Source organism: Benincasa hispida, chromosome 5 (genome assembly GCF_027475165.1).
Source record: "Benincasa hispida cultivar pf3 chromosome 5, pf3_genome.v1.1, whole genome shotgun sequence".
NCBI lineage: Eukaryota > Viridiplantae > Streptophyta > Magnoliopsida > Cucurbitales > Cucurbitaceae > Benincasa > Benincasa hispida.
This window is the reverse complement of record NC_143482.1, coordinates 69,843,626-69,871,262: the sequence shown is the minus strand read 5'-3', so window position 1 is coordinate 69,871,262 and position 27,637 is coordinate 69,843,626. Positions and strand designations below refer to the sequence as shown.

Here is a 27,637-nt window from a genome sequence, read left to right as displayed (position 1 = left end):
AGAATACTTTATTCATTCACCAAAGATATGAATATATACAAGTGTACAAAGCATAAAAAAGAAAAATATCACAAAATATTTACAAGAATGGAAAACCCTCACTATAGAATTATAACACTCCCCTCAAGTTGGAGCATATATGTTAATCATGCCCAACTTGTTACATAGATAATCTATACGTCTTCCATCCAATGCTTTCGTGAAGATATCTCCTAATTGTTCTCCAGACTTCACATATCCTGTAGATACCAACCCATGTTGAATTTTCTCACGTACAAAATGACAATCAACTTCAATATGTTTAGTCCTTTCATGAAATACTGGATTAGAAGCAATATGAAGTGTTGCTAGATTATCACACCACAACTTTGTCGGTGTGGTGATTTCAAATCCCAACTCAACAAGAAGTTCATATATCCAAATCAATTCACACACAGATTGTGCTATTGCTCTATATTCTGATTCTGCACTTGAACATGACACCACATTTTGCTTCTTACTCTTCCAAGAAATCAAATTACCACCAACAAAAACACAATACTCTGAGGTTGATCTTCTGATCAACTGTAGGGCATGACATATACTAACTCACAATACTTACCGAATAGGCTATGTCGGGTCGAGTCACTGTAAGGTAATTAAGTTTTCCCACTAACCTCCTATATCTTTCAGGATCTTTTAGCAATTCTCCATCTTTTGTGAGCTGTAGGTTGGGCATCATTGGGGTACCACATGGCTTAGGTCCTAGCTTTTCTGTTTCAGTCAACAAGTCAAGTACATATTTTCTCTGTGATAATAGAATTCCTTTCTTGCTTCTTATTACCTCAATTCCTAAGAAGTATTTCAACATGTCCAAATCTTTTGTGTGGAATTGACTATAAAGAAAGGTCTTTAGAGACTAAGCATCATCACCAGTAATCACAATATCATCCACATATACAACTAACAAGATGACACCACATCAGATCTCTTAAAAAATACTGAATGATGTAACCTGCTCTTCCGCATTCCAAAGCTTTCAATCACCTAACTAAATTTACCAAACCAAGCTCGTAGGCTCTGCTTTAATCCATACAAGGATTTATGAAGGCGACACACCAATCCATTCTCCCCCTGAGCAAAAAACCCTGGTGGTTGCTCCATATACACCTCTTCTTGAAGATCACCATGAAGAAATGCATTTTTAATATCAAGTTGATGTAAAGGCCAATGATTGATTGAAGCTAACGAAATAAACAACCTCACAGAAGCCATTTTTGCTACAGGAGAAAAAGTATCAGCATAGTCAACGCCATAAGTTTGTGCGTAGCCTTTCGCTACGAGGCGCGCTTTTAACCGAGCAACAGAACCATCAGGATCGACTTTAACTACAAACACCCATTTGCAACCGATAGTCTTCTTTCCTGCAGGGAGTGAAACTAAATCCCAAATACAATTATCATCTAAGGCAGTCATCTCCTCCACCATTGCGGCACACCAACCAGGATGAGACAAAGCCTCATGAACAATTTTCGGGATGGATATAGACTCTAAGGATGCAATGAATGAACATGTGGAAGGCGACAAATGGTTATATGAAACAAAAGAAGAAATAGGATGAGCACATGTATGTTTACCTTTACGAAGAGCAATAGGAAGATCATCACTCGTTTCTGGATCCAATGACGAAGAAGACTCTGGTACAGGGCATGGAACTGAAGGAGGTTATCCTCGAGTATAGATTTTAATGGTGGGTGGAAGAGTAGAGGTAGCCACAGGTAGAGATGAATCAAGAAGAGGATTGGAAGGAGAAATAACTGTGTAGACAAGGAAATCATCCTCTAATTCCTTATGCTCCCCCTGACTCTTATTAAGACGGTAACGAAAAAATGGGGTATGTTCAAAAAACATGATATCAGGAGAGATAAAATATTTATTTAGACTAGGACAATAACACCAATACCCCTTTTGGACATGGGAATAACCAAGGAAAATATATTTTAAGGACTTTGGATCCAGCTTGGTATGCTAAGGCCGAACATCCCGAACAAAGCAGGTACAACCAAATATTTTGGGTGGAATGGGAAATAAATGTTGCGTGGGGCATAAAGTACGAAAAGGTATCTCACCCTTAAGAATAGTAGAGGGCATGCAATTTATTAAGAAACAAGCTGTGGAAACAGCATCAACCCAAAAGGATTTTGGAACATGCATCTAAAACATCAAAGCTCTGGCTGTCTCAAGGAGATGACGATTCTTTCGTTCTACAACCCCCTTTTGAGATGGAGTATCGACACAAGAAGATTGATGAAGAATGTCATGGGCATCTAAATAAGACTTGAGTGTATGAGAGAAGTATTCCTTAGCATTATCACTCCGTAGGATTTTAAGAGCACCACGAAACTGAGTTTGAATTTCAGCATGGAAGTTACGAAAATGAGAAAGTAACTTAGAACGACTTTTCATTAAATATAACCACGTAACACGAGAATAGTCATCGACAAATGTAACAAAATACCTAAACCCTCCTTTGGACTTAACAGGACATGAACCCCAAACATCATAATGGACTAATTCAAAAGGAGCACTAGCTCGTATATTGACTCGACGATACGAACTCAAACGATGAAATTTAGCAAACTGACATGACTCACAATCGAAAGAAGACAAATGTTAAAGTTGTGGATGAACACTCTTCAACACAGAGATAGACGGATGACCTAAACAACAATGCTCTTTAAAGGGAAACGACACGCTAGAGCATGTGATGGCCATAGGTGTTTGTGGTTCAAAGATGTAAAGACCTCCAAATTCCTACCCTTTACCAATAGTCTATTTCGTCGTAAGATCCTAAAATAAGCAATAACCAGGAAAAAAGGAGACACAACAATGAAGATCACGAGTGAGTTTGCTAACCGAAATCAAATCAAACGAGAAATGTGGTAAATTTAAAATTGATAACAAAGAAATTGATTCAGTGAGATGGACAGTTCCTGATCCTAAAACAAGAGTAGAAGTTCCATCAGCTATAGTGACATTAGGTGAAGAGGTAGATGTTCAAAGGTTAGAGAATAAACTGGGGTTACCTATCATATGGTCTGTAGCGCCAGTGTCAATGACCCATTTTGACGTGGAGGAAAGAAGGCATTTAGAAATATTACCTGTCTCTGCAATGGTCGTAATGGGAGTAGAAGATGATGCCCTCAATGACTCTTGATACTGCTGAAATTTAGCAAACTCCTCTACAGAAATCGTAATTGACTTGTCAAGAAAGGCTCACTGGTTGTTGTTGATAGCATAAAGGTTGATATTTGTGTGTTTGTCTTTGACATCATGCTTGCCAATGGAGAGCAACTTCTATACATCCCTTTATTCCAAGGCTATTGGAGTAAGGTCAATCCCTTCCAACCTGCAATGGGCAAAAGTATCAAGAAAGCAAAGCAGTCAACTTGCAGCCAACTTTACACAACCAGAAATTGGAAGTGGAAATTGTTGATGGAAGGTGGTGTATAAAATTAGAGGGTGATCAATTAATGATGTTAAGGGTATCTTGTTGTCCAGATTGCAAACCATTCCTTTTATGATCTCTTTATCAAGCCTCTTTCGCTCTCCAAGTCCCATGTCGCTCAAGCTTCAATTTCATCTCTTTGTCAACAGCAGTCAACAGTTTCATTCAGAGAATTTTGTTCATTGGATTTTGCTTTTTTTCCTATTCTTAGGGCTGGTCCTTTCTTTTGATCTTATTCTAGTTGTGGCGAATTTTCCATTGTATTCTCACTATTATTTTTGTTTCTTTGTACTTTGAGCATTAGACTCATTTCATTTTTTCAATTAAAAAGTCTCGTTTCCTTTTCAAAAAAAAAGATTATCAGGAGTAGAGGCGACATGTGCAGAGGGTGACGGCATCTTCTGACCCTTATTCAACAATCTTCTGCATTCACATTTCGTATGGACAGGATTATGACAATAATAGCAAACACCACCTCCTGGATTTGATCTCCATGAATAGTAGTTGGATCCATTAAACTTGTGTTCGGTTACTTTTGACACCATAGGAACAATCTCAGACATTACTGGTTTCTTATCAACCTAATCAAAAAAAATAGACACTGGACAGCAGAAAATCAAACCCTAATTTACCGAAGAGATGTCTTTACAACCAGTGAGTATATCTATATATCCCAAACAAACACACCACCAAGAAGAGTCAACAACACTGAAGAAACCCACAGAAGACGAACAAAAAACGACGGTGCATGCGCCTACACGCGCCGGCGCGTGGACGGACGGCAAGATGGGACAATCAGTGCGTGAGCCTCAGGCACTAGTCAGATGGAAACCAAACTTTGGGGTTTTGTAGATCGACGGCTAGGCTCCCTGTTGGACTGGGCGGTGTCAAATAAAACTGCTTTTTCTTTTCGGCGGCGGCGACGGCTGATGACTGCGGCGGCGGTGACTAACGACGGCGAACGAACCAAAGACGACGACTGTGAGCAAAAGTGTAAACTCACCTCTCCACAAAACTCTAAACGTATCACAAACAGGTTCTAAATTCTCAAACCCTAAAGTTCACAAAACCCTAAGTTTGTTTAAAGAGCTCTGATACCATGTAAACTCTTAGGTTTGAGAAAGAATCAGAGTACTTTATTCATTCACCAAAGATATGAATATATACAAGTGTACAAAGCATAGAAAAGGAAAATATCACAAAATATTTACAAGAATGGAAAACCCTAACTATAAAATTATAATACTCACAAAGTGTACCTTTGAGTCAGTAATTTGATCATTAATTGTTGGAAAATTTGAGAGGGAGGTGGAGGCTTTACTCACTTTTAGTAACTAAGTCTGGTACCTGGACACGAACACAGTATTCTTCTAGAAAATCAGAGATCAAATGTAGAGAGAGTCTTGTAGGTTGAGAATCTTTTCCTTGAAAAGTGCTTAAGATTTGGCTTCAATGGTTTTTAGTACTTGTCGAGAGAAAGCGAGGAGCTCGGGGACAAAGTAGTGGCAATCTCTTTATCCAAAAGGTTTTTGGAGAGAGATGCCTCTCCTTTATTAAATGTGCCAACATCATTAAGCATTGAAGATTTAGCTTCTTGAAAAGAGGAATTCGAGCCACCAGTAACAATATTAGAGCTGAGGAGGATGGCCCGTTGAGATTCCTTTAGAAGCATTTCAAGAGTCATCTTACCTAAACTAAAATGGGGCTACCAGAGTTGTCACCAACTTGAGTGACTTTAGAGGTCTTCTCAAACCAGCGGCCGCCAATTTTCTCTTTCTTCAATAAAGACACTTCTTTACCATTGCATCTTTTAAGCACACCAATTGTCTCCTCCCTTTCTTTTGACTTCATGGGGACATTTGAAACAGGGGAAAATACCAATAAGGATTTCAACAACTGAGTAACTTCCTTTGAAAGGGTATCTAAAGGACTTCTCAAAAAGCTTAGCATATTTTGAATAGAGGAACGGACGGTCATATCAGGATTTAGAATACAAATTACTGCAAGCAATTCCTTCATCCTACAGAGCTTGATTCACTCGAATTAAATCAATGAGATTAGAAAAAATTTTAACATATAACTCTCTTTTAACAAATGATGGGGGATCAATAATTTGAATATCACCAAATTTCAGAAGATATTACCGAGCGAGACATCAATTATTTCAATTGTTGAGGGCATGAATCCATACATGTTCCTTTTCACTTTAATTTTTGCTTTAAAAAAGTTGAGAAAATTAAGCTTTTCTATTGCAGTACTTTCAAGTCTCCTGAAATAAGCTCTGACAGCTTCAAACATGCTTCTTCTCCAAAAGTCTAGTGGAAGGTTTTTGAACTTGATCCAACCTCCATAACCTTTTGTAAGCAATGGCCGACTGCAACGAAGCTTGTTCCATTTCTTGAAGAGCAGATGGAATGGACCAATTTCTTGCCATTTCCTAGGAGACTCCATCAAAACCTCTATTCTATCATGATCATGCTCAATCAAAGCATTTTCAGCACATAAAGGATTAACGGTAACTTTGGTTTGGAAAGATTTTTCCGACAACTTAACTATCTCCTTCCGCTCATTAAACGCAAACAATCTTGATATAACCCGAAGGTGTCAAAATCTACATTAAACACATCATAGTTTTTTTCGAACCCAGAAAGCATCCATATTCTATTTTTCTATCACTAAAACAGAGACTTGTGTCTGACTCGTCTTTTTATCTAAGAACCCGTTCAATGTCGATGTGTTTGGAATAGAGGATGAAAAGTATTTCCTTCCTCTATCTGCATAGCTTGAGCTATGTTCCTCTAAAGTGGGAGACTCTGAGACTTCCTTATTCAACTGCAGGACTTTCGTAACATTGATCAACATTATGAGGGAAGGGGAGAGAAGAGAGGAGGGAGGAGAGTGCACATTGACCTTGGCTTTTAATCGTTTTAGGAGGAATGCTACTTACAGAAAAAACAACCTAACATCGAATAAATTTCAACACCAATATACACCAAACCTGCTTTTAAGCATATAATACAAATATATAAGCTAATAAATTTTCTTCAAGTGTGAACCTTAAATATTTTTAAAAAATTGTGTTATATAATAAATGTGTCTTTGCCACGTGGGTGAACTAAATTTTTAGACAATGGCATGCTTCGCAAGTTATAAGTCTTCACAAATTAGTGGACCTTACCTTCAACGGAATATAATGTGATATAACGTGTGTGTATACACACTCACATATGGGTAGCAACATCTTTATGCAATCAAAAAGTTCTAGAAGAATAATGCTATCTTCAATTACCTGTCTTGAAAGGTCAATGTTCTCTCTTTGAATTAACAAGTAATCACGCTCATGTCTCTTCAAATCGGCCTGCAAAACAATTGTATAAATCCAACAAATAAAATACCAGGGACAAGTCACTGCTGACATATACATACCTTCAATTCCTGAAGAGTTTTCTCCAAAATCGCCTGTTCAGATATAGAATTCTGCAATTTTTGGTTTAACAGGGAATATGACTCGATCATTCTCTCATGTTCCGCTGCAAAAAAAATGTGATAAGTAATCCAAAAATCAAAATGGACAATGTCAAGCCAGATATCAAAACATATCTATACAAAATTCCCAGCAAGGACTTGCAGGAAGATGAACAAACATCCAAACTAGAGCTAGATAAAGTAAAATGTGATTGTGAAATGATGATTAAATTCAATGTTATCTTTTGAATAAGGGACAATTCTTCGTTAATAAAATGAAAAGAGACAAATGCTCGACAGATACAAACTCCATAAGGGAGTGAAATAAGGTAACCAGAAACAGTAATGAAAACAACAATAGAAAGCTTGAACATTATAAATAAAATATGACCCAATTAGACAGGAAAAATAAAAGATCAGTTTATGATGTTATCTAACACTTATTTATTTTGTTTTTCCAAAAAAATTTGAAAAACAAAGGGGAAAGAAAGAAAGAAAGAAAAAAGAGGCAAAAGACGAGCAATTCAAAAATATTGAAAGAAAAAGTAAATACAAAAGATCAGAGCGTGATTGATAATGAAAGAGGGCAAATAAAATCCTGAAATCAAGAAGTAGACGGCTTGCTAGTACATCGGGTTTACTATTAAAAATTCCCTTAGATATGTACCTCTTTCCTCCAAAATGACTTCTGCTTTATCCTCTAGTTCATATAACACCTGTGGGAAACAAAAATTGAACTTTCAAGAGTGGGTATGATAACCATCAAAACTAAGACCAAACCTTTCAGAATTTTCAAGAAGACATTACTTGGTGTTTAGCATCTGAAAACAACAAATTATCACCGTTTAGGGTGAATTTTAACCAAACAAATAAACAACCCAGGCAAATCATTCAAAATTTCTAATGACAAACATACAAAAACAAGAGAAACATTTCTACAGGCCAGCAGTTTTTTATAATATAGGTAAAGGAACTTTTATTAAGCACCAAAAAAGAACGGCAGAAGGTTGAGAGAAGGTAACAACAGTAAGAAATTGAATCATTCAGTTCGTTGGGATGTGATTTTTTTATCCTTGTTTAATGGAGGTCTGGGCGTCTGTGGTCTTTTTCTTTTCCTTTTTTTCTCTTCTTTTTTTTTTTTCAAGGGACGCAATTTGCCATGCTGACTCTTCTTTTAAAATTGATTTCTTCATTCGTTGAGCATTATTTCAAACCAAAATGGTTACATCTTTTACTACTGGGATGAAGCTTCTGAATCTTAGAAAATTCTAGCCAGAAGGGGTCTCAAGGAAGCTGAATTCTTCTCTTGCTCATGTTACTGCTATCCTCTCTTTACTTTTCTTTTTCTTTTTTATGGAAACATCTTTCATTTAGAAAAAAAATGAAAGAATACACGAAAATACAAAAAGAACGCCCACAAAAGAAGAAAACTTGCAGAAGAAAGGGGCTTCAACTATACTAGATAGATCCTATAGAATAGTTACAAAAGGTCTTCGAATTTGAAGCCTAGAAGGAACTGCTATCTTCTCTTGCTTTTGCTACTTGTCTTGATTGGGATGATGCTAAAGTATGGAGAATTGATCCCTCCTATATATCTTTTTGATTTAGTCCCTACATTTCGTCCGTAGCCCAACTCATATGCCTAATATAATGTTGTCCCCGTCCATTTGTGTTCTTTGTTGGCAGGCAATGGAGGATAAGAATCATCCTTCAATTTCCTTTGTCTGCACAAAGGCTTTAGCACCTTCTATTCAATATTTCTCTATCACTTTACTAAATTTGAGCCCCTCTCTGTAATGTGGTTTTTTGTGGGCTCAGTTATTTAAATGCCCTTGTATTCTTTCCCTCTTTTTTTGCAATTGAAGTTGATCTTCCTATAAAAATTATGAAGATGTTAAGTTGATTGGCCTGAAATCCTTCACTGATGCAACCAATTCTTTTGTCTGAATCAGACAGATGAAATTCTACTTAAACCCCAAATTTACATGACCATTATTGTGAAACTCCTTAAACAACCGGAAGAAATCTTCTTCCAAATGCTGCCAAAACTTCATTAAAATTTTAAATTGTGGTCTTTTCACAACTGCTTTTGTGTACATCACCATCATTGTGACTCCTTTTATGTGTTCATAACTCCTTTTCCCCCTTAGAGCACTGTCTTTGTCATCTCATTCGTCTGAGTGGCCTTTTCATGGAGTCACATCATTCATAATTCTAGTTTGCAGGTTAACAAAACAAAAAAGGAAAAGCAATTAAAGAATCAAATTTTTAAAAGAACTACATCCATCTAAAATAAGAAAATATTGAAGCGAAGATGTTTTTTTTTTTTAATTATGCATAACATTAAAATGGGCTTTTAGGCTCATTGATCTCGACAATTGTTTCATTGTAACAGCATAAAGAACACAATTGATGAAAAAATTAAATAAATTGCATGTGAAAGCATACCTTTTGCAGAACTGCCTCAGCATCTTTCCTTCCCATCTGCTCGTGCCGCAAAGCGTCAACAGTCTCCTGGTACTTGGCATACATTTTGGCTAACTAGTAGGAAAGAAATAAGTAACTTCCACTTAAACCAGAAATAGATCGATAAAGATACTGCTAGCATCACATATTTCTAATTGAACAACAAAACCATACATTAAGAACATATAAAAAAGCAAATAACAACAGTGAAAACTAAAGACTCACACTCCAACCATCACGCAAAAGCGAAGCAGCTAATGCTGTCCCAGAAACACCTACAGGAACCCTGGGGTCACCAACCACATCACTACTTTCCTTCGCGTTTATCAAACTATGCCAAAAAAGTTTCAAGAAGAATAATTTGGCATCAGTTCAAACCACAAAAACAGAATTAAAGAATTATTTAAAGCCAGATTACACAAGATCCCATTGAGAACCATCTCCAACCATCACACAGCATTAAACAAATCACATACTTTATCCTTCACAAGAGACAACAGATGAATACAACACCAAACTGAAGTCCAATAATTTAGGGACCTTATCATACCAAACAAATTTCAGATCCATTTCTCAGGATTCTCGATACTGAATTGTTCTCCCAATAAGATTTAGTCAGGCTAAAAAAATCTTTTGCCCCTAATATTGAATTTTACTCCTGGAAAGATTTTAACCAGGATTACCTTTCATGTAGTTTTTGTAAACAGAATCAGGTGATAATTCTTCAGTAAAAAAAAAAAATCTTCAAAAAAATTCTTCAAGACTTCGACCAGATCAAGCTCTCAACACCTCTGATATTTCATTGCCTAATTCAAAGGTGAAGTTCATCAAGGAGGTGTCAAGCCACTTGAATTAAGAGCACCATTTGCTTGAAGACGAATCGGATGATGATTCTTCAGTAAGTATAAGCAGTGAAGAACCTGATATCTTGGCTTAGAACTCTGTTCCAGAAGGGGTGGATGATTTCATTGAAGAAAATATACCAAGGCTATATACAAACTCTTCTGGGGAAGTCTAATCGGCCTCAATCATGTAAGTTCTCTTTGATTGATCCATCCCTATCCTTAATTGAGGATTGTGGTTTGACGATTGGTAGAGCCGCTCATCCTAATTTTCAGCAGCACTGTTGACTGTTTTGCTTTGAAAAGTGATAAAAATCATTTGCTCTTTTTGTTCTTTTGATTATATCTTGTATTTTGAGCATTATTCATTTCATTAATTTAATGAAAAGGTCTTGTTTCCATTTCAAAAAAGAAAAGTGATAAAATAATCACTTGGATAGAGGCCTGTGATAGATCAAAACGGACAGAACTGTAAAGCTCAACATCCATCATATCTGTAGTTAACTTTAATCAAAAATCAAGGAAAGAGGTTGTGGTTGGCTTTCTCTTCGAAGCTATTTGACGTTCAAGGAGGGTGGTTGGTGATCTTGTGGTTTTGGTCTCCACTTCTCAGATGGATGGTGATCTTGGTATGGAAGGCTTGTAATAGAAGCTTCATCATGGGCTTTTTATTTTAGAAGTTTGTTGGAACTTGCAGATATTTTCGTGTTTCATTAGTTTCTACTTGTCTCTCCGGACAGCTTTGTGGTTGCTCCTTTTAATTTACGCAATTGGAGGATGGGTTAGGGTTTTAGTTTTCTTTTAGGTATCTTCACAGAAGTGCTATTTAAATGCCCCGAAGGATAGCACCACCTCATCCTCATTCATCTCTTTACTTCGCCATCGGTCATTTTGCAGTCATTATGCGTTGGTCTCAGTCCCGGTTGTTAAACCTCATCATATCTGCGTCCAATGTTTATTTATCTTCGGCATGCCTTAAATGCATGAATGAGTTCAAGTTTTTTAGATTTGTTGATATTTCTGATCCAACTGTTTACTGTTTTAATTTACGCAATCGGAGCATGTTGGAAGATCTTGTTATCTATTTTTCATCTGATTTGGGTCTTTGGAGATTTCTTCAAAGAATTTTGGTTTGAGAGGATTCAAAGGGTTTATATGTTAATACCTCCATTGGTTTGTTCGCTTTGAAGCTACAAGGATCTTGGCTTTTCCTTATTATCCTCTTTCTAAGATTGTGTATTTTTCTAGTCAAGTTTGTTTGTTGTTTGGGTTTTTTCTTCTGGATAACCTTTGTTGTCATGATTGGTTCTCTTGGGACTGTACTTCTTATGTTTTCTGGCTCTTCATTTTGTATTCTTGTATTTTGAGCGGTACTCTCTTTTCATTTTATCAATGAAAAGTTGTGTTCCTTAAATATATATATATATTCTTCAATGCAAAACTTTTGGTCCAATGGAATCTTCGCCCTACTTTGGAATCTATGGTTTGAAAGGAACTCTAGAATCTTTTGTGCTCAAGAAACTATTTGTGACCTTTTTTAGAGTTTTGTTACTCTTTTTGCTTTTACTTGGTCTTCTACTTCTAAATTCTTTTGTAACTTTTAAATTCCTTTAAATAAACACAAGGAGTTGGAAGAACATTTTAAATTCCATAAATTTTGAACTCTTCAACATGTACTCCTGAAAAGAAGATTATTGGAACTAGGAGTCAATTTTTGTAAGCCTTTTTAGTCCCTACAGGTTGAAATTAATATCTTTCAGTTCCCATTTCGAACTTTTTTTTTTCTTTTCGACAAGATACAAAACTTCAAATTAAATAAGTGAAAAGAGACTAATGCTGGAAGATACAAACTCAAAATTTGGGTTCAAGAACCCATTTCGAACTTGATTAAGAATTATAAAAACAGTATAAAAGGGACTTATTACAGAATGAGGAGTATAACATACGCATCTGGAGCAATGCTGCTGAGGGGAAAAAGAGTGAGTTCATTCTTTTTCCTAGTAAGCTCAATCTCTGCTTCACACTTTTCCAGTTTCATTTTCAAATCTGTAGCCTCCTATTACCGATCACGAAAAGAAAATAGTTACAGATTATCAGAATAAACAAAGAAAAGCAATTTCCATATAAGAAATAGAGGTCACAAAATATAACCACGAAGTAATAGAGTCAGTAGTGCAATCTAGACCACAAGTTTGACAAAGAAAAGTATCCAACTACTATGAGCAAACAGATGACGCAATGGCAAGGCTTAAGCTTAACTTAATCAATCCCAAAGTCCACAAATAACTTATCCCACAAAACAAGTGGCACAAGAACAAAACAAAAGAAAAGGAAAAGATACAAATTTTTTTATAGAAACAACGGACTTCAACAGAGAGAGAGAGAGAGAGAGAATACAGGAGCATAAAAAAGCGAAGCCCACAGAAGCTCTACCAAAGAACCCATCATAACAGAACACACGCCCCAGCAAACCACAAGAAATGACTCTCCTTGCTAAAATGTGGATGAAGGGTGACAAGATTAATTGGTCAGAAGTCCTTGACCTACTAGCACTTTCCTGCTTCGGGATGAGGCACACAAACATCTCCATAATAGATCTATTCACGATACCCCTCTCAAAGAACTCTTTGAAAACTCCTTCCAAGGTCCCAATTATCTTTTTCATGGGGGTAGAAGCTGACAAATATTTTAGAGAGAATTCACGGTAAAATTATTCGAATAAATAAAGGACCAGCTTCTTGAAACAAACAAGGCTGCCTCCTTCTTTTGAACTAAAAGTCCTAGCAAATTCTGAAAATCCAGCATCTTATCTTGTGAAAGCGAAGAAACAAAATATTTCAGGAGAGAGTAGCACTATCCCAATGGTTGAATTAGCTCATAGAATTATAATCAACAGTGGGAGCAGTAAAATATTGTTTTCAGCAAGAATTCTCTCTAAAATATTTGTCAGCTTCCACCCCCATGAAAAAGGAGGTTTACTCAGCCATAAGGAAGTCCAAGTGTTCTAGACACATAAAGATTATTATTTGAAGCTCAACGGGTCTTCAAATTGCTTTGAAGTACTTCAACAAAACAAAATACAAAAACAAAACAAAACAAAAAACAAAAAACAAAAAACAAAAAAACAAAACAAAAACTACTATCATTATATATCCCCTTCCCCCTTCCGTTTTCCCTCTTAGTATGATGTTGCTGGTTGGTCCTTTTTTGGCACCCAAGTCAAAGTTTTTATGGTTACACGTGGTGAAGTTATATCAAAAATATGGTTTGAAAGAAATTAGAGGATCTTTCATGATAAATCTCTTCCTCGGTCAGATACTTTGTTAGTTTCTTTTATTCTATGTCTTGTTTTCTTCTGCTCCTTTTGGAGTTTGTATCTTCGAGCAACGACCTCTTTTCATCTACTTAATGAAAACCTACGTATGTAGCCCAAAAAAATAATAGCCATTAGCCAATACAGTACAAATGAAATTTTAGCTGTTTTTTTCTAATTTATTGCTTTCCAATCAGATTTAATGCTTGTGTCTGACCACCTTTTCATTTTCCTCTTTCTTAAATTTCCTCTCTATTCTTTCTTATAGTTATTATTTAAATTTATTCCTTTTAGATTTCAATACGTGTGTCAAGCTTTCCGTATTCCTCTTTCTTTCTATTTCCTTTTTTCTTCATTCTTCGTGTTCATCCAGACCTTTTTCTTCTTTTTTCAATAGTGTCAAACTGTTCTGTTTTCTTCTTCCCATCCACAATAATCATCGTCGCCAACTTCTCTAATTGTTTTGTTCATCCACGCTAGTCATCGGCGTTGTCTTCTCCGCCTTCTTTTTCAGTTGCTTCATCTATGCAAAATAAATTGCTGGTATCGTTAGTTTTAGGTTTACTTTTCTATTTTGTTTTATTGATATTGCATCGGCTAGTTGCAAGTCTGTTCCATTTGTACTATTCAACATTTTGAATCGTACATTTAATCTCCTTTCTGAATCAAAGGCATGATTTGAATGAATTGCCCACGTTACAATACAACTCATGTATTGTACGTGTTCGTAACAATGCCTTTTGACACTATGTGAACAAAATATATGTTACAATGAGTCATAACTGAGAGGAAATAACTGCATAAATTCCTGCACTTGCTTTCAACAATAAAAGTAAAAGAAGCCTTAGTTGAGGAGGGGAGGGGAGAGGGTTGCTTGTTAGCTTCTTCTTGTAAAAGAAGCCTTAGTTAATAAGTCCATACCTCTTCCAAACGATTTCTTTGAGATTCTTCCTTGGCAAGCTTCTCTTTGTAATCACTCTCAATTTGGCTCAAATGTGTCTAGTAGCAATTGCAAAAACAAAATAAAAATCAGAAAGAATCATAATTTGATAACTTTTGTAACCTTTTTAGAGTCGAATGTCTTTTTCTTTTCCTTCATTAACAAGATATGAACTTTCCTTTGATTAATAAAAAGGAAAAAAAAATGTCAATGAATAAGAACAAAAGATAAGTGAAAAAGGGAAAAATAAGAGAAACATGAGAGTACTTAGATTCTCAGAACTTTGATGATGAAGAGCACAAATGGTATGGAGGATATTTTTTTTTTTTTAATAAGAAACATAACTTTCATTGTATATGGGGGATACTTATGCACCTCCTACATGCCGTACTTTACCTTGTAACCAATAATGAGAATACTAATGTAATAGGATTGGAATAATTTGGTAAATTCAAATTAATTTTGATTAATCCTTGATAAATTACATTTTAGTTTCCTAATTAAACTTTGGTTTCCTTTTCGTTATCTTTTTAGGATCCTATCTTACATTTAATTCTCTATGAATAGAGGACTCTTCTCTAGTAAACAACTTTTGATTCATAATAAAGAATTCTCCTCTTTATCTCTTTAGGCTTCAAATACCAACGTCAAAGTTTGGTAACTCAAACTTTCAAATATATCCACAAACAATTGGATATCAACAAATATTCAAGAAAAAATCATGGATATCACAAAATAAATAAATAAAAATAAAAATAAAATAAATTTGTTAAAAGTTTGTGAACTTCTTAATAAAGCATTCAGAAAACTTATTGAAGTCCTAATCAATCATTTTAAGCATATCTATCATACATATACATTAATATAAGAATAGACGGTAAAATAACAAATTTTTTTAGCATTAATCTCTATTCATTTTTTCAATAAAAAATTTGTGTTTCGTGTTTAAAAAATGGAAAGTAAATCCTTTTATAGAAAATGATACGAAACTTTTCATTAAAAGAATGAAAAGAGACTATTGCTCTGAGATAAAAAGATACAATGTAACGAAACGATAATAAACCAAAATAAGAGACTTAAAGCATAAAAATAATTTAAAGCAAAAACAGAAAAGTAACTTAAGCAGTGAACCTAAAACAAGAGCTCATAAATGAAATCTTAGAAAGTAAACTAGTATGTTAAGAAATGAACGAATTTTATTGATTAATTAACATGTCTTTTTTTCTTTTCCAAGAACTGAACTCTCATTCATTAAGAGAAAATGAAAGAATTAAAGGCATATAAAGAAAAGAGAGCACACAAAAGGGAGGCAATCTATTAAAAAGGCCTCCACTCTAACAAGATAAGACCTAAAAAGCATGGACACTTTTAGTTTGGCTAGCATGTCCGTGTCCGACACATGTCGGATACTTGGACACTCCGACACTTTTTGGACACATATCAAAAACTTGTTAGTGCAATAGATATGTTAGATACTAGTTGTTCAAAGCCAAAATAGGACCAACATTTGGTATACATGCATCAAACACTTCTTACAAAGATATAGATATACTAAGTCAACATATATATGATAAAAATAATAAAAGTTGAGAGCAAAAACATCGAATTAATTTTTTAAGCATAGAAATAAATACAACTCATTGACTTTAAAATTTCCTTCTCGTTTAAAAATAATATATATGTTAAAAATGTATGTTTTTTTTTATAAGAATAACAACTTCAAGAAAAAAATTAAAGAATACATGGGCAAACAAAAACACCCCGCCAACAAAAGCAACCCCTTACAAGAACAGAGTCCAGCTACACAAAATGACACCTATAGGGTAATTACAAAAGGTCTTTGAAACCGAAGCCCACAAAGAAATGACCAAACTTCACTAGGGTCTTTATCCACACCCCTAAAAGTCCTACTATCCCCCCCCCCAAAAAACCCAAACAATAGCGGTATGGAGGATATATTGCTTTGCTTATTAATTAATTATCCGCAAGCCACAAAAAGCAATCCTTCTCCCCCCTAGGTGAAATGAGGAGTAACTCCTCAATCGTAGTAACAACATCTCGCTGACGAGCGAACGGAATGCCAAACTCTTGGACAAAACGCTCCCAAATAGAGCTAGCAAACTCGCAACGCCGAAGAATATGATCCAAATCTTCCTCCACCTTTCGGCAAAGGATGCAACAGAATGGCCCAACAAGCGAGGAGAGCTTCCTGGAAAGACGATCCATCGTATTCACACGGCCATGTAACACCTGCCAGGTGAAAAACCTCACCTTCCTAGGAACTTTAATCCCCAAAGGACCGAAAAGACCAAAGCACCTAAGGAAGGATGGTCCACAAGACTATGTTTTAATAAACGTATCTTTGGCGTATCTGTGTCCTAAATTTAAAAAAAAAAATGTCGTGTCGCCGTGTCAAGGTCGTATGGTATTCGTGTCTCGTATTCGTATCTGTGCTTCTTAGGATAAGACCAAGCGAATAATTACCAAAAAAATTCTTGGTCACAACGTCCGAAAAAGACACGTAGAACCAAATACAAAGACGAAACCTCACATAGAAGCTTCTTAAGCCCTCTAAAAATTATGTTGTTTATTTCTCCCCAAACCACACACACCCCAACTTACCACGAAAAGTAGGATGGACCAGGAACTCCTCTAACATCACTATCCAACCTCTGTGCCTAGCCAAACTCACACAGAGCCCTTCCAAAAATCGACCCCAAACTTAATAAGCAAAGCAAAACTCCGAATGAATGAGATCTATATTCTCAGCCGCTCTCCTACACAAGATGCAAACGATGGGCCCATCAAGCTGGGAACCCTCCTTGAAACCCTATCTTAAGGATAGTTTGGTTTAAGGTTTTGTAGATGCCTGGAAATAAGGGATGCCCGAAAATAGTATGCTTGGGAATAAGATGTCTAAAAATCAAAGATGACTGTGTTTGATTGTACATGAGAAATGCTATCAGAATTTTATGAACAAAAATTATGTTTGTATTTAAATTATGAAATTAAACATGATAATCTAACATAATTTTAATAGATTAATTATTTAAATGGTAAATATCATTCAATGCATTGATAAAAAAAATAATTAATTAAGAATCAATAATAACTTTAATTGTAAATATTTGAAAATTGGGTAATTTAAATTTATAATTAAAATTAACCAATTAAAATTTAACGAATCTTTATTTTAATTAAGTTTAATCAAATAATTAATTAAGTACTATAATACAATACTTAATTATTTTTACTTAATTAAGTTCAACAGTAGTAATCTTTATTTTAATTAAGTTTAACCAAATAATATAAGAAAATATATTTTAATTAATATAAAAAGTGATTAAAAAAATGAGATAAAAATATGAAAATATCATATACTAATAAAGAATATCAATAAAAACACTAAAAAGAAAGTTTTATAAATATGATATATTAATAATGTATGAAGTAATAAAAATCCATCACAATAAATAATTAACTAATTATAGGTAATCAATAAGCAATTAATTGTGGTAATTGAAAAGTAAATTTTTGTACTAACTTGGTTTAACTAATCTTGTTTTTTTAAATGTTTAGTTTTCTTTGCACAAATCTGTCACAGAAGCATCTACCTTGATTTCTGTTTCTTTCGACTGGATTGACTTCAACAAATAAGCATCCTCTATGACACTTAAGCATATGTTTGTTGAAAATGCTCTCTCCTCTCTCCTCCCCCATCCCTTTCTAGCACCATTCAAACCGCCCCTCCGATCAATCTCCGACTAGCCCTTCTCCGTCCGCTTCCTCTCTTCTTCTCCGATACCTCCCTTCACATCCGATTAATCTCCAATCCTTCAATCTTTCCTTTCCTTCCTATCTAACCACCTTCATACCCGCTCCTTGCCATTTTGATAGATTACCTTTTTACCAACTCCAATTTCCACATCCTCATTCCTTGCACCCATCGTTTCTAAACTCATGGAGGTGAAAAGTTGTAATATCTGTGATCACTTCTTCTGTATGTGGAAAGAAAGCATTGGTTTCTACATGGAAGATATGAAGAAAGGGCAAAAAATACTATTCTCAGTGCCTATGGCGCATTGGCTAAAGACTAGCTTGAAAAATTATTGAATAGTCCAACCTTCGGATTCTTCTTATTAAAGGAAAAAGTCGATCAAAGTGTCATTCGCCTTTCAAAGTTCCGTGTTAATAAAGATTGGTTTGTAGAGTGGTTGGTCTGACCTTCAACAGGAGGAAGGAAGAACCTTCATATTCCTTACGGCGATGGTAAGCCAGGTTGGCAAGAATTCAATGACATGGTACATCACATTTGAATCGGAGATTGAGAAAATCTATCGAGTCTAGAACCTCTTCCTCAACAGAAAAACAGAGTATCAAGACCTCTGAACAGGGTATGCAACATCATTGGGTTATTAAAAATTCAGAAGTATTCCAAGCAGATTGTGATAACCTTTGGGTTGTCACACGCCTATTTGAGTTCCATAATTGGCTAGAAATCACTAAAACACTCAAACTATACTTTCAATCAAATGTTATAATCAACCCATTATATGCAAAAAACGCACTAGTTGCAATGGATCGTTGTCCAATGGATAAACTAATCGAGAATCCTGGCAAATGGTAGAAGGTAAGCTCCTTCCACCTGAAATTTGAAAAGTGGGCCAAATTCACTCATAGTAGGCCGTTGCATTCAAAAGGATACGATGGGTGGTTATCAATTAAAAATCTCCCTCTCAACTACTGGAATAAACAAACTTTTGAAGCTATTGGCGCTTATTTTGGTGGTTTGGAGAATATTGCGATTGAAACTTTAAATCTTCTTAATGTCTCAGAGGCCAAAATCCAAGTGAAGAAAAATTTATGTGGATTTATCCTTGCAACGTTAGAAATTTCAGATGAAAAGAGGGGTAATATCTTCTTGAACTTTGGTGATCTCTTGTCAATTAACCCATCCAGCTTATGGGAGATTTATTCTTGTTTAACTTCACAAATCCAGTTGACATTGTTCGTTTAAATCAAGTTAGGAAGGATGAGGCAATAGAATGTGATTCATTAAGTCCTAAGTTCGAGTTTCTCCTTCCATCAAGGTGCAAGCCAAAGTTTTCCAGAAGCCCAGGCATCAGTGTTGAAAAAGAGCTAAAATACATCTCTCAGATTGAATCGGAGACTAACCAGAGGTTTGCTTGTAGTCAAGATTCCATTGAACACACAAAACTCGTTTCCCCAAGATCAAACCATGTGAACACACTCAAGAAAAAGAAGAAAGAGAAACACTTCAAGACAAAAAGATTCATTGGTCGTTCATATTCCGAGCCACCTTAAGAAAACAGTTCGACTTCCTGCCAAATGAACCTTTCTTTAAATTTTCGGCTTGTAAAAAGCCTTTGAGAGAAGTCCAAAGGTCTCCCCTATTTGATAAAGAAGAAGGATCGATTTCAATCGGTGGAAATGAGAAGTCGGGTGGGCGCTCATTGAATACAACACCATCTGTTAGCCTCCCTCAGAATAAAACTTCAAAAGTCGAGAGAAGATTGCAGTCTTCGAACTTTAGCTCATTATTACTCAAACCTCAGAAAAGTGAAGACCCTTCAGGTACTCGTAATTCATTTCACACAAGAAAACCCCACTTACTCCAGCCTCTCAGAAAGCACTTCACCCAGAGAAACACTTCCTTTTGCAACTCCTGGACAGCCATAACAAACCACAATTTGCTTGAAAACTGTTGCATCAAAGCTCAAATTCTTGGTTTCTTCAAAGTCATGTCAGATAATTCTACTACTAAAGATAGATCTTATTTTTTCAAATTTCAAAATTGCGGCTCAAGCGTGCCATTTGTGCGAGGTACCCCGGATTCTCTACAAGACATTCAAAGTAGACTCTATAGTTAGTGCGAGTAGTGAAAAAGTAGAGATTTTAGAAGTAGAGGAATTTGGGGAGGAGGAAAAAATTTTGGATGGGCATTATAATAACTTGCAACTCTTATTTCACTCAGAAGAAGATCAAATAGTAGGCTATGCTGAAACCTCCTACTTTCAAACAGTAGAGAAGAAAGAGATACCACAGAAACTTATCTCAGTAGTTGACAATTGTGAGCTTATCCTTGGGTAATTCAGTCAAGAGCTCCTACCTCTCGTTGGCATACTATGAAGATTCTATCGTGGAATACAAGAGGTTTAAGAGATGTCTCCAAAAGACTGGCTTTGATAAGAAGCTTGAAGAATATAAAGCCAAACTAGGTTTTAATACAGGAAACAAAGAGAGAATCTTTCGACGTAGCTTTCATCAGGGAGTTATGGAGCTCCAAATATATTGGTTGGGTTTTTGTCAAAGCTTTTGGAAAATCTGGAGGTTTACTAAAATGTGGGATGAAAGCAAGATTTCGATTATTAAAATACTGAAAAGAGGATACTCATTATCGATTAAATGCTTGACGGTCAGTAAGAAGGTTTGCTAGATCACTAATGTTTACGGTCCTAGAGATTACGAAGAAAGAAAGTTTATTTGGCCAGAATTGTACTCTCTTTTGGCTTACTGTGAAGAGCCTTGGTGCATTGGTAGATATTTAACATTACTAGAAGAATTCAAGAACACTTTCCTTTGGGGAGATTAACAAAAGGTATGAGAAAATTTAATAACTTCATTGCTAAGGTTAAGCTAATGGAAATGCCTCTTAGCAATGGATGTTTCACATGGTCACGCGAAGGCTTTATCATCTCTCGTTCTCTTCTAGACAGATTCTTAATTTCAAATAAATGGGATGACTTATTTGCTAATACTAGAGTGCCAAGACAAACTTGTACATTCTCATATCACTTCCCCATCTTACTTGAAGTCGGTTCCTTTGAGTGGGGACCTCCACCATTCAGATTTTGCAATAGCTAGCTGGACCTATAAGAAAGCTGAAAGAGCACTGAATACTGAAGTTCAAAAAGGATGGGCTGGGCTTTTCATTTCCTCCAAATTAAGAAAAATCAAGTCGGCTTTGAAGTCCTGGCAAGTTGATTTTGAGTCTAAAAAGAAAAAAGCAGAAGCCTTGCTAAAAGAAATTGAAAACTTAGATAATGAAACAGAAATGTACAAAGATTCCATTCCGGAACTGATATGAGAGTTTCCTTGAAAGCTGATTTGTTATCACTTTATCGTATAGATGAAAGGAATTTAAGACAGAAAAGTAAACTAAATTGGTCGAGTTTGGGAGACGAAAACTCTAAGTTTTCCATAGATACTTAGCAGCAAAGAAGAGGAGAAATCTGATTTCAGAATTGATTGATGACCAAGGGCTGCCAACAAATTCATTCAAGGAAATTGAAGACCTCATAATAGGCTTTTATGCTTCATTATACTCTAAAGATTCAAGCATTAGAGTCCTTCCCCTCAATCTGAATTGATCCACTGTCTCTCGAATCCTGAACACCTTGCTAGTTGCTAGATTTACCCAGGTGGAAATCAGAAATGCTTTGAAGTTGTTGGGAAAAATAAAGCTCCCGAGCCAAATGGCTATACGATAGAATTTTTCCTAAAATTCTAGGAATACTTCAAAGATAATTTTGTGGAACTTTTTGAGAATTTTTATGTCAATGCTAGACTAAATTCTTGTGTTAAGGAGAACTTCATTTGTTTGATTAGAAAAAAGGAAGGCGCTATCTTTGTAAGGGATTTTAGACCAATTAGTCTAACCACAATATCTTACAAAATTATAGCGGAAGTGTTAGCTGAGCGTTTAAAGATAATTATGCCAAGCATAATTGCTCCTACACATAGTGCTTTCATTGGGGGGAGACAAATATTAGATCCAATCCTTGTAGCCAATGAAGTGGTTGAGGAATATCGCTCCAAGAAGAAAAAAGGATGGATTCTTAAACTGGATCTAGAAAAAGCCTTCGATCGGATTGATTGGGTCTTCCTCGAAAAAGTTCTTGCTGGAAAAAACTTCGATCCTAGGTGGATTTCATGGATAATGGGATGCGTTTCTGGTCCATTATTTTCAATTTTTATTAATGGAAGACCAAGGGGAAGAATCAATGCTACAAGGGGCAGTAGACAAGGGGACCCTCTCTCACCTTTTCTCTTTCTATTAGTCAGCGAGGTTTTCAGTTCTTTATTGGCCAGACTTCATGAAAAAGGCAAGTTTGAAGGTTTTGTGGTAGGGAAAGATAGAGTCCATGTCTCCATCTTTCAATTTGCCAATGATACCTTGATTTTTTGTAAATATGAAGATGAAATGTTAGAATCTTTAAGAAAGACTATAGATTTCTTCAAATGGTGCTCAGGGCAAAAGGTTAATTGGGAAAAATCTGCTTTATTTGGTATCAACATTGATGACAGCAAGCTGTATGCAGTGGCGTCCAAGTTAAATTGTAAGGCTATTCACCTCCCTTTTATGTACCTTGGGTTGCCTCTAGGTGATTTTCCAAAACAAGTTAATTTTTAGCTTTCGGTGGTTGAAAAAATTCAAGGAAAATTGGAAAATGGAAGAGATACCAACCTCTCTATAGGTGGCCGTGCTACTCTTTGTAAGTCTGTCCTTTCTCATATTCCTACTTATTATATGTCAATCTTCTTGATGTCGGAAAAGGTAGCCCTAATTGTGGATCAATTATCAAGAAACTTCTTTTGGGAAGGACATAAAGGAGGCAAAATAAATCACTTAGTCAAATGGGAACATGTCTCCAGATCTCAAGCAGATGGTGGCCTTGGTCATGGAGGCCTCAAAACAAAAAATCTAGCCTTGTTAGCAAAATGAGGCTGAGATTTATGGTAAAAGAAGATGCACTTTGGAATCAAGTTGTGAAAAGTATTCACGGTAGAAGCTTGTTTGGGTGGCACACCAGTGGAAAGGTTAACTGTAATCTTCGTAGTCCATGGATTAGCATATCAAGGACTTGGTTAAAAGTCGATTCGTTGGTTGCCTACAAACTAGGAAACGGAAGAAGAATAGCCTTTTGGCTTGACCCTTGGGCAGACATTTTACCCCTAAAGAGTCTATTTCCAGGACTATTTAGTTTATCCCCGAATCCTAATGCTGCTGTCTTCGATTTTTGGGATTCCTCAACCGCTTCCTGGTCAATTAATTTCAGAAGGTTGTTAAAGGAGGAAGAACGCGTTGAATTTCAATCTCTAATTGAGTTGTTGCAGCAAACTCAATTACACAATTTGCTGATAGGCGAAGTTGGGAGTTAGAAAATAATGGAATTTTCACGGTAAAATCCCTCATAAACCATCTCTCTAAAGCTTCCCCTATTGGGAAAAGATTGGATTCTGCACTATGGAAAACCGAAAGCCCAAGGAGGATTAACATCACAATCTGGATTATGCTTAATGGTCTCCTTAATTGAGCTTCCCTCTCACTGTCTCTCTCCGCAGGTTTGTCCCCTTTGTTTGGCAGATTCAAAAGACCTACAACACCTTTTCTTCAACGGCAGATATGCTCAAAGCTGTTGGCATCTCTTATTTGATTGTTTCAATATTAGTTGAAGTTTTGGTAATATGTTCAGGGCTAATGTGGAACAGCTTCTCATCGGCCCCACTTTCAAAGAAAAATCAAGATTGATTTGGACCAATGCAGTGAAAGCTTTGCTAGCAGAATTGTGGTTTGAAAGAAATCAACGCGTTTTTCATGACATCGCTTCACCTTGGATGTCCCGCTTCTTCATGGTGTCAACCTAGTTAAGATGTCCCGATACACTCATTGATCCTTAGGATTCAATTTTGTATCTTCATTGTACTATTCCTCTCACTTTTTATTGTCGCATTTCATTACCTTAATGAAGAGGTTAATTTCCTTTTCAAAAAATAAATAAATAAATAATCTTAATTAACTAATTGAATATATTTGAGATATTGATTACTAGTTAATTAACAAATTCAAGAGAATAAATAATTACATTCATTTAGTGAGGTTTGATTTGTAAAATTGAATCAAGTATATTTTAGTGAAATATTATTGAGTTATTCAAGTTCAATAATGAATTGCATTGATTTTTGGTAAATTAATATCAATTAGTTTACAAAATAAAGGGCAATTGTTTTAAATGGCAAAACTGCTAGAAATATTTTCAGTATAGTAAAATGTCACTGTTTATCAGTGATAGACTGTGAGATTTTGCTATACTTGTAAATAAGTTGGCTCATTTTCTATAATTGAAAACATCCTTCAAATTAATTAATCATATTCAAAATAAAAAGTAAATGAATGAGTGGGAAAAGAGAAAGTTCACCCTTTTTAAGGGCATGGAATATTGAGAAAACAGGATATCTGGGAATACAATATTCTCACATCCAACTTAGAAACCATGTACCAAACAAAGGTACCAGAAATCCTTACCCATTCCCATCCTAAATTCCCTTGTACCAAATAGCCCCTTAGGGGCCGTTTGGTTCAAGGTTTTAAAGATGCCTAGGAATAAAGGAGGTCTGGAAATAGGAAGCGTAAGAATCAAAGATGACTGTGTTTGATTATGCATGGAGAATGCTATCAGAAATTTATGGAAAAAATCATGTTTGTATTTAATTTATGAAATCAAACATGACAATCTTATATAATTGTAATAAATTAATTAATTAAAAAATAAATATCATTCAATATATTGATAAAAGCTAATTAATTAAGAATCAATAATAATTTTAATTACAAATATTTAAAATTGAGTAATTTATAATTAAAATAACTAATTAATATATTTAATGAAAGTCATATTAATTATAATCTAATACTTAGTCATTTTTATAATCAATAAGTTCAACATTAGTAATCTTAATTTTAATTAAATAATATAAGAAAATATATTTTAATAAACAATATATTATTTAAAAAGAGGAAAATGAGATAAAAATATGATATGATAATAAAAAAATATTGATAAATAATACTAAAAAAGTTCTATAAATATAATACGTTAATAATGAACGGAGTAATAAAATTAAGCACAATAAATAATTAACCGATTATAAATAATCAATAAGAATTATATGTTTATAATGAAAGATCAATTAAAATTAATCTCTATAAATAATTGCTAGATTATTAAAAAAAATTAAAAGACAATAATTAATCAATTATTACTGTTGAAGAATAAATTTTCATACTAACTAAATTTAACTAATCCTAGTTTATTAATTAAATATATTTAAGACATTGTTACTAATTCATTAATTAGCATTCAATCTTTTATTGTAAAAATAAGCTAAGTAAATATTTTTAATAGATCATTATTGATTTATTAAAATAAATATTTATATTACTTTTGTTAAATTAATATTAGTTAATTAACTATTTACAAAATGAAAAAATAGATAGAGAGGGGAAAAGAGAAAACCCGCACTTTTAGAAGGGAATAGAAAACTCGTCTTTGAGAGATGAGGATGCTTGGGAATAAGCTATCTCTTTGAAATCCGTGAAACAAACCTGGGTTTTTATGTCTATGCTAATTCCCATGCAAAAAACCCTCCAACCAAACAATCCCTTAGGTGTTGATTCTTTTGTGGATGGTTTGTCATACAAAAAACTTGAGCTATCTGAGAACTTTTAACTTCCACAACAAGGCAAAGATCAAATCACTCCAGGAAATGGATTAGTTTCACAAAGAAAAAGAGGATCTACATGAGAGCGGTTCAAAAGTAATAGGGTTCCAAAACGAATATCCTCTCTCCCTGGCAACAACAAAACTCTCCAAGCGTTGATAGAAGAACAATAATGAAGGAGAGGTCGAGATAAAGGTTTTTAATATGATATGTGAATGCATCTGTGACCCTAAATTCTTGGCCTAACTCAAGAACTCATGCTACAACTTTCTAAAGTGAGAAATTAAGGTATATGGTTTTTTTTTCAGACACCCAAAGTAGAAATTAGGGTATATGCTGGTAATAAGGAGGGAAGAGAATTGCAATATATCAAGAATACCAACAATATATCACGGTATTGGTAAAATATAGATGGTTTTACCCCCCCCCCCCCCTATTGTTACCAAACCTCCAATTTTACCAATAATATTGCCGATATTTTGGCAATAACTATTGATAATATTTCGCCCCTAACTGTGACATGAATAATTTTGTTTCATTTTAAAAAGAAAAACAAAACAAAACACAAAAAAAAACCCAAAAAAAAAAAAATCATATTTGAGATTAAGAATTTGAGGTAAAGAATCTAACCTCCAAGGCTTTTATGACACCCTCAAGTTCTGTTGCCTTCTTAGACCACTCCTCGGAACTTTCTTTGTAAAGTTCAACAAGTTTATTGACCTACAAAGTAAATTAAAAACCCAATGTCAGGATCACTATTTAATCTCTTTGCTTCCAAATGATAACCCCGTATAAGAGCAAATTTAACGGCATTGGGATGTAATAAAACACTAATTTCAAGATATATCAGAAAAATTAATTTCACATATTTCTATATGAAATCAATTGGAAATGAAATTTCTTTTCAAGACCCAAAGGTACCTAGATCTTACGACACACCAGTTTGAAAATATGAACTCAAATCCACCTATGCATTAGCAGCTAATAAAAAAAAAATTAAATGATAGAAAAATCTGACTTTCACATAGAAAAATTAAAGAATACAAGTGCAATCAAAGCCTAAGAAAAAAGAATAATTAATAAACAAGTAAAATGTTAAACCTCACAAGGTTCTAGCCTAGATGCAGGCACCTGACAAGAAAATTAAGCACATAATGTTTGTTGCATACAGGGAGACTTAACCACTAATGTCCCCGATGTAAATGGACGAAAGCTCTAATGGTCAAATAATTAGCTTCATCCAAGCTCCATAATTTTTAAGTCATATCACATGTTAGAAAATCATCCGACTAAAATCATAGGAATATTCAGTCATCTGAAACCTAAAAACGGAAAAGAGGAAGGTTTCAAGAATCATTCCTTGGCTCCCCAAGTCCTATTGAATTCCCTACACAAGGTGCACTGTTAAGTGTCTTTTCAAAAGAAGAAGAAATACTCCAAATCCTCCTAAACAAAATACTGATCAAGGGCATAATGCCAATGACGTTCCTCGTGTCAAAGCAAATCATAAGACATTAAGTTAACATCTACAGAAGAAAAAGATCAAATGAAAGAGTACGATAGTTGAAAATGGTAATCTGCTATCAAGTACAGCCAAGGCT

At 34.9% G+C, this 27,637-nt stretch overlaps 1 protein-coding gene across 2 annotated transcripts in view; it reads right to left on the bottom strand.

Moving 5' to 3' along the window:
- NUA (nuclear pore anchor) overlaps positions 1-27,637 on the bottom strand; it is a 93,049-nt gene that overhangs the window by 48,918 nt on the left and 16,494 nt on the right. For both annotated transcript variants that reach the window (XM_039031771.2, XM_039031772.2), the window contains 8 exons: positions 26,667-26,756; positions 14,495-14,572; positions 12,207-12,316; positions 9,644-9,749; positions 9,401-9,493; positions 7,620-7,668; positions 6,914-7,017; positions 6,777-6,845 (listed from right to left, as the gene is read on the bottom strand). In XM_039031771.2, coding sequence (XP_038887699.1) covers positions 6,777-6,845; positions 6,914-7,017; positions 7,620-7,668; positions 9,401-9,493; positions 9,644-9,749; positions 12,207-12,316; positions 14,495-14,572; positions 26,667-26,756 — 699 coding nt within the window. The remainder of the gene's footprint in view (positions 1-6,776; positions 6,846-6,913; positions 7,018-7,619; positions 7,669-9,400; positions 9,494-9,643; positions 9,750-12,206; positions 12,317-14,494; positions 14,573-26,666; positions 26,757-27,637) is intronic.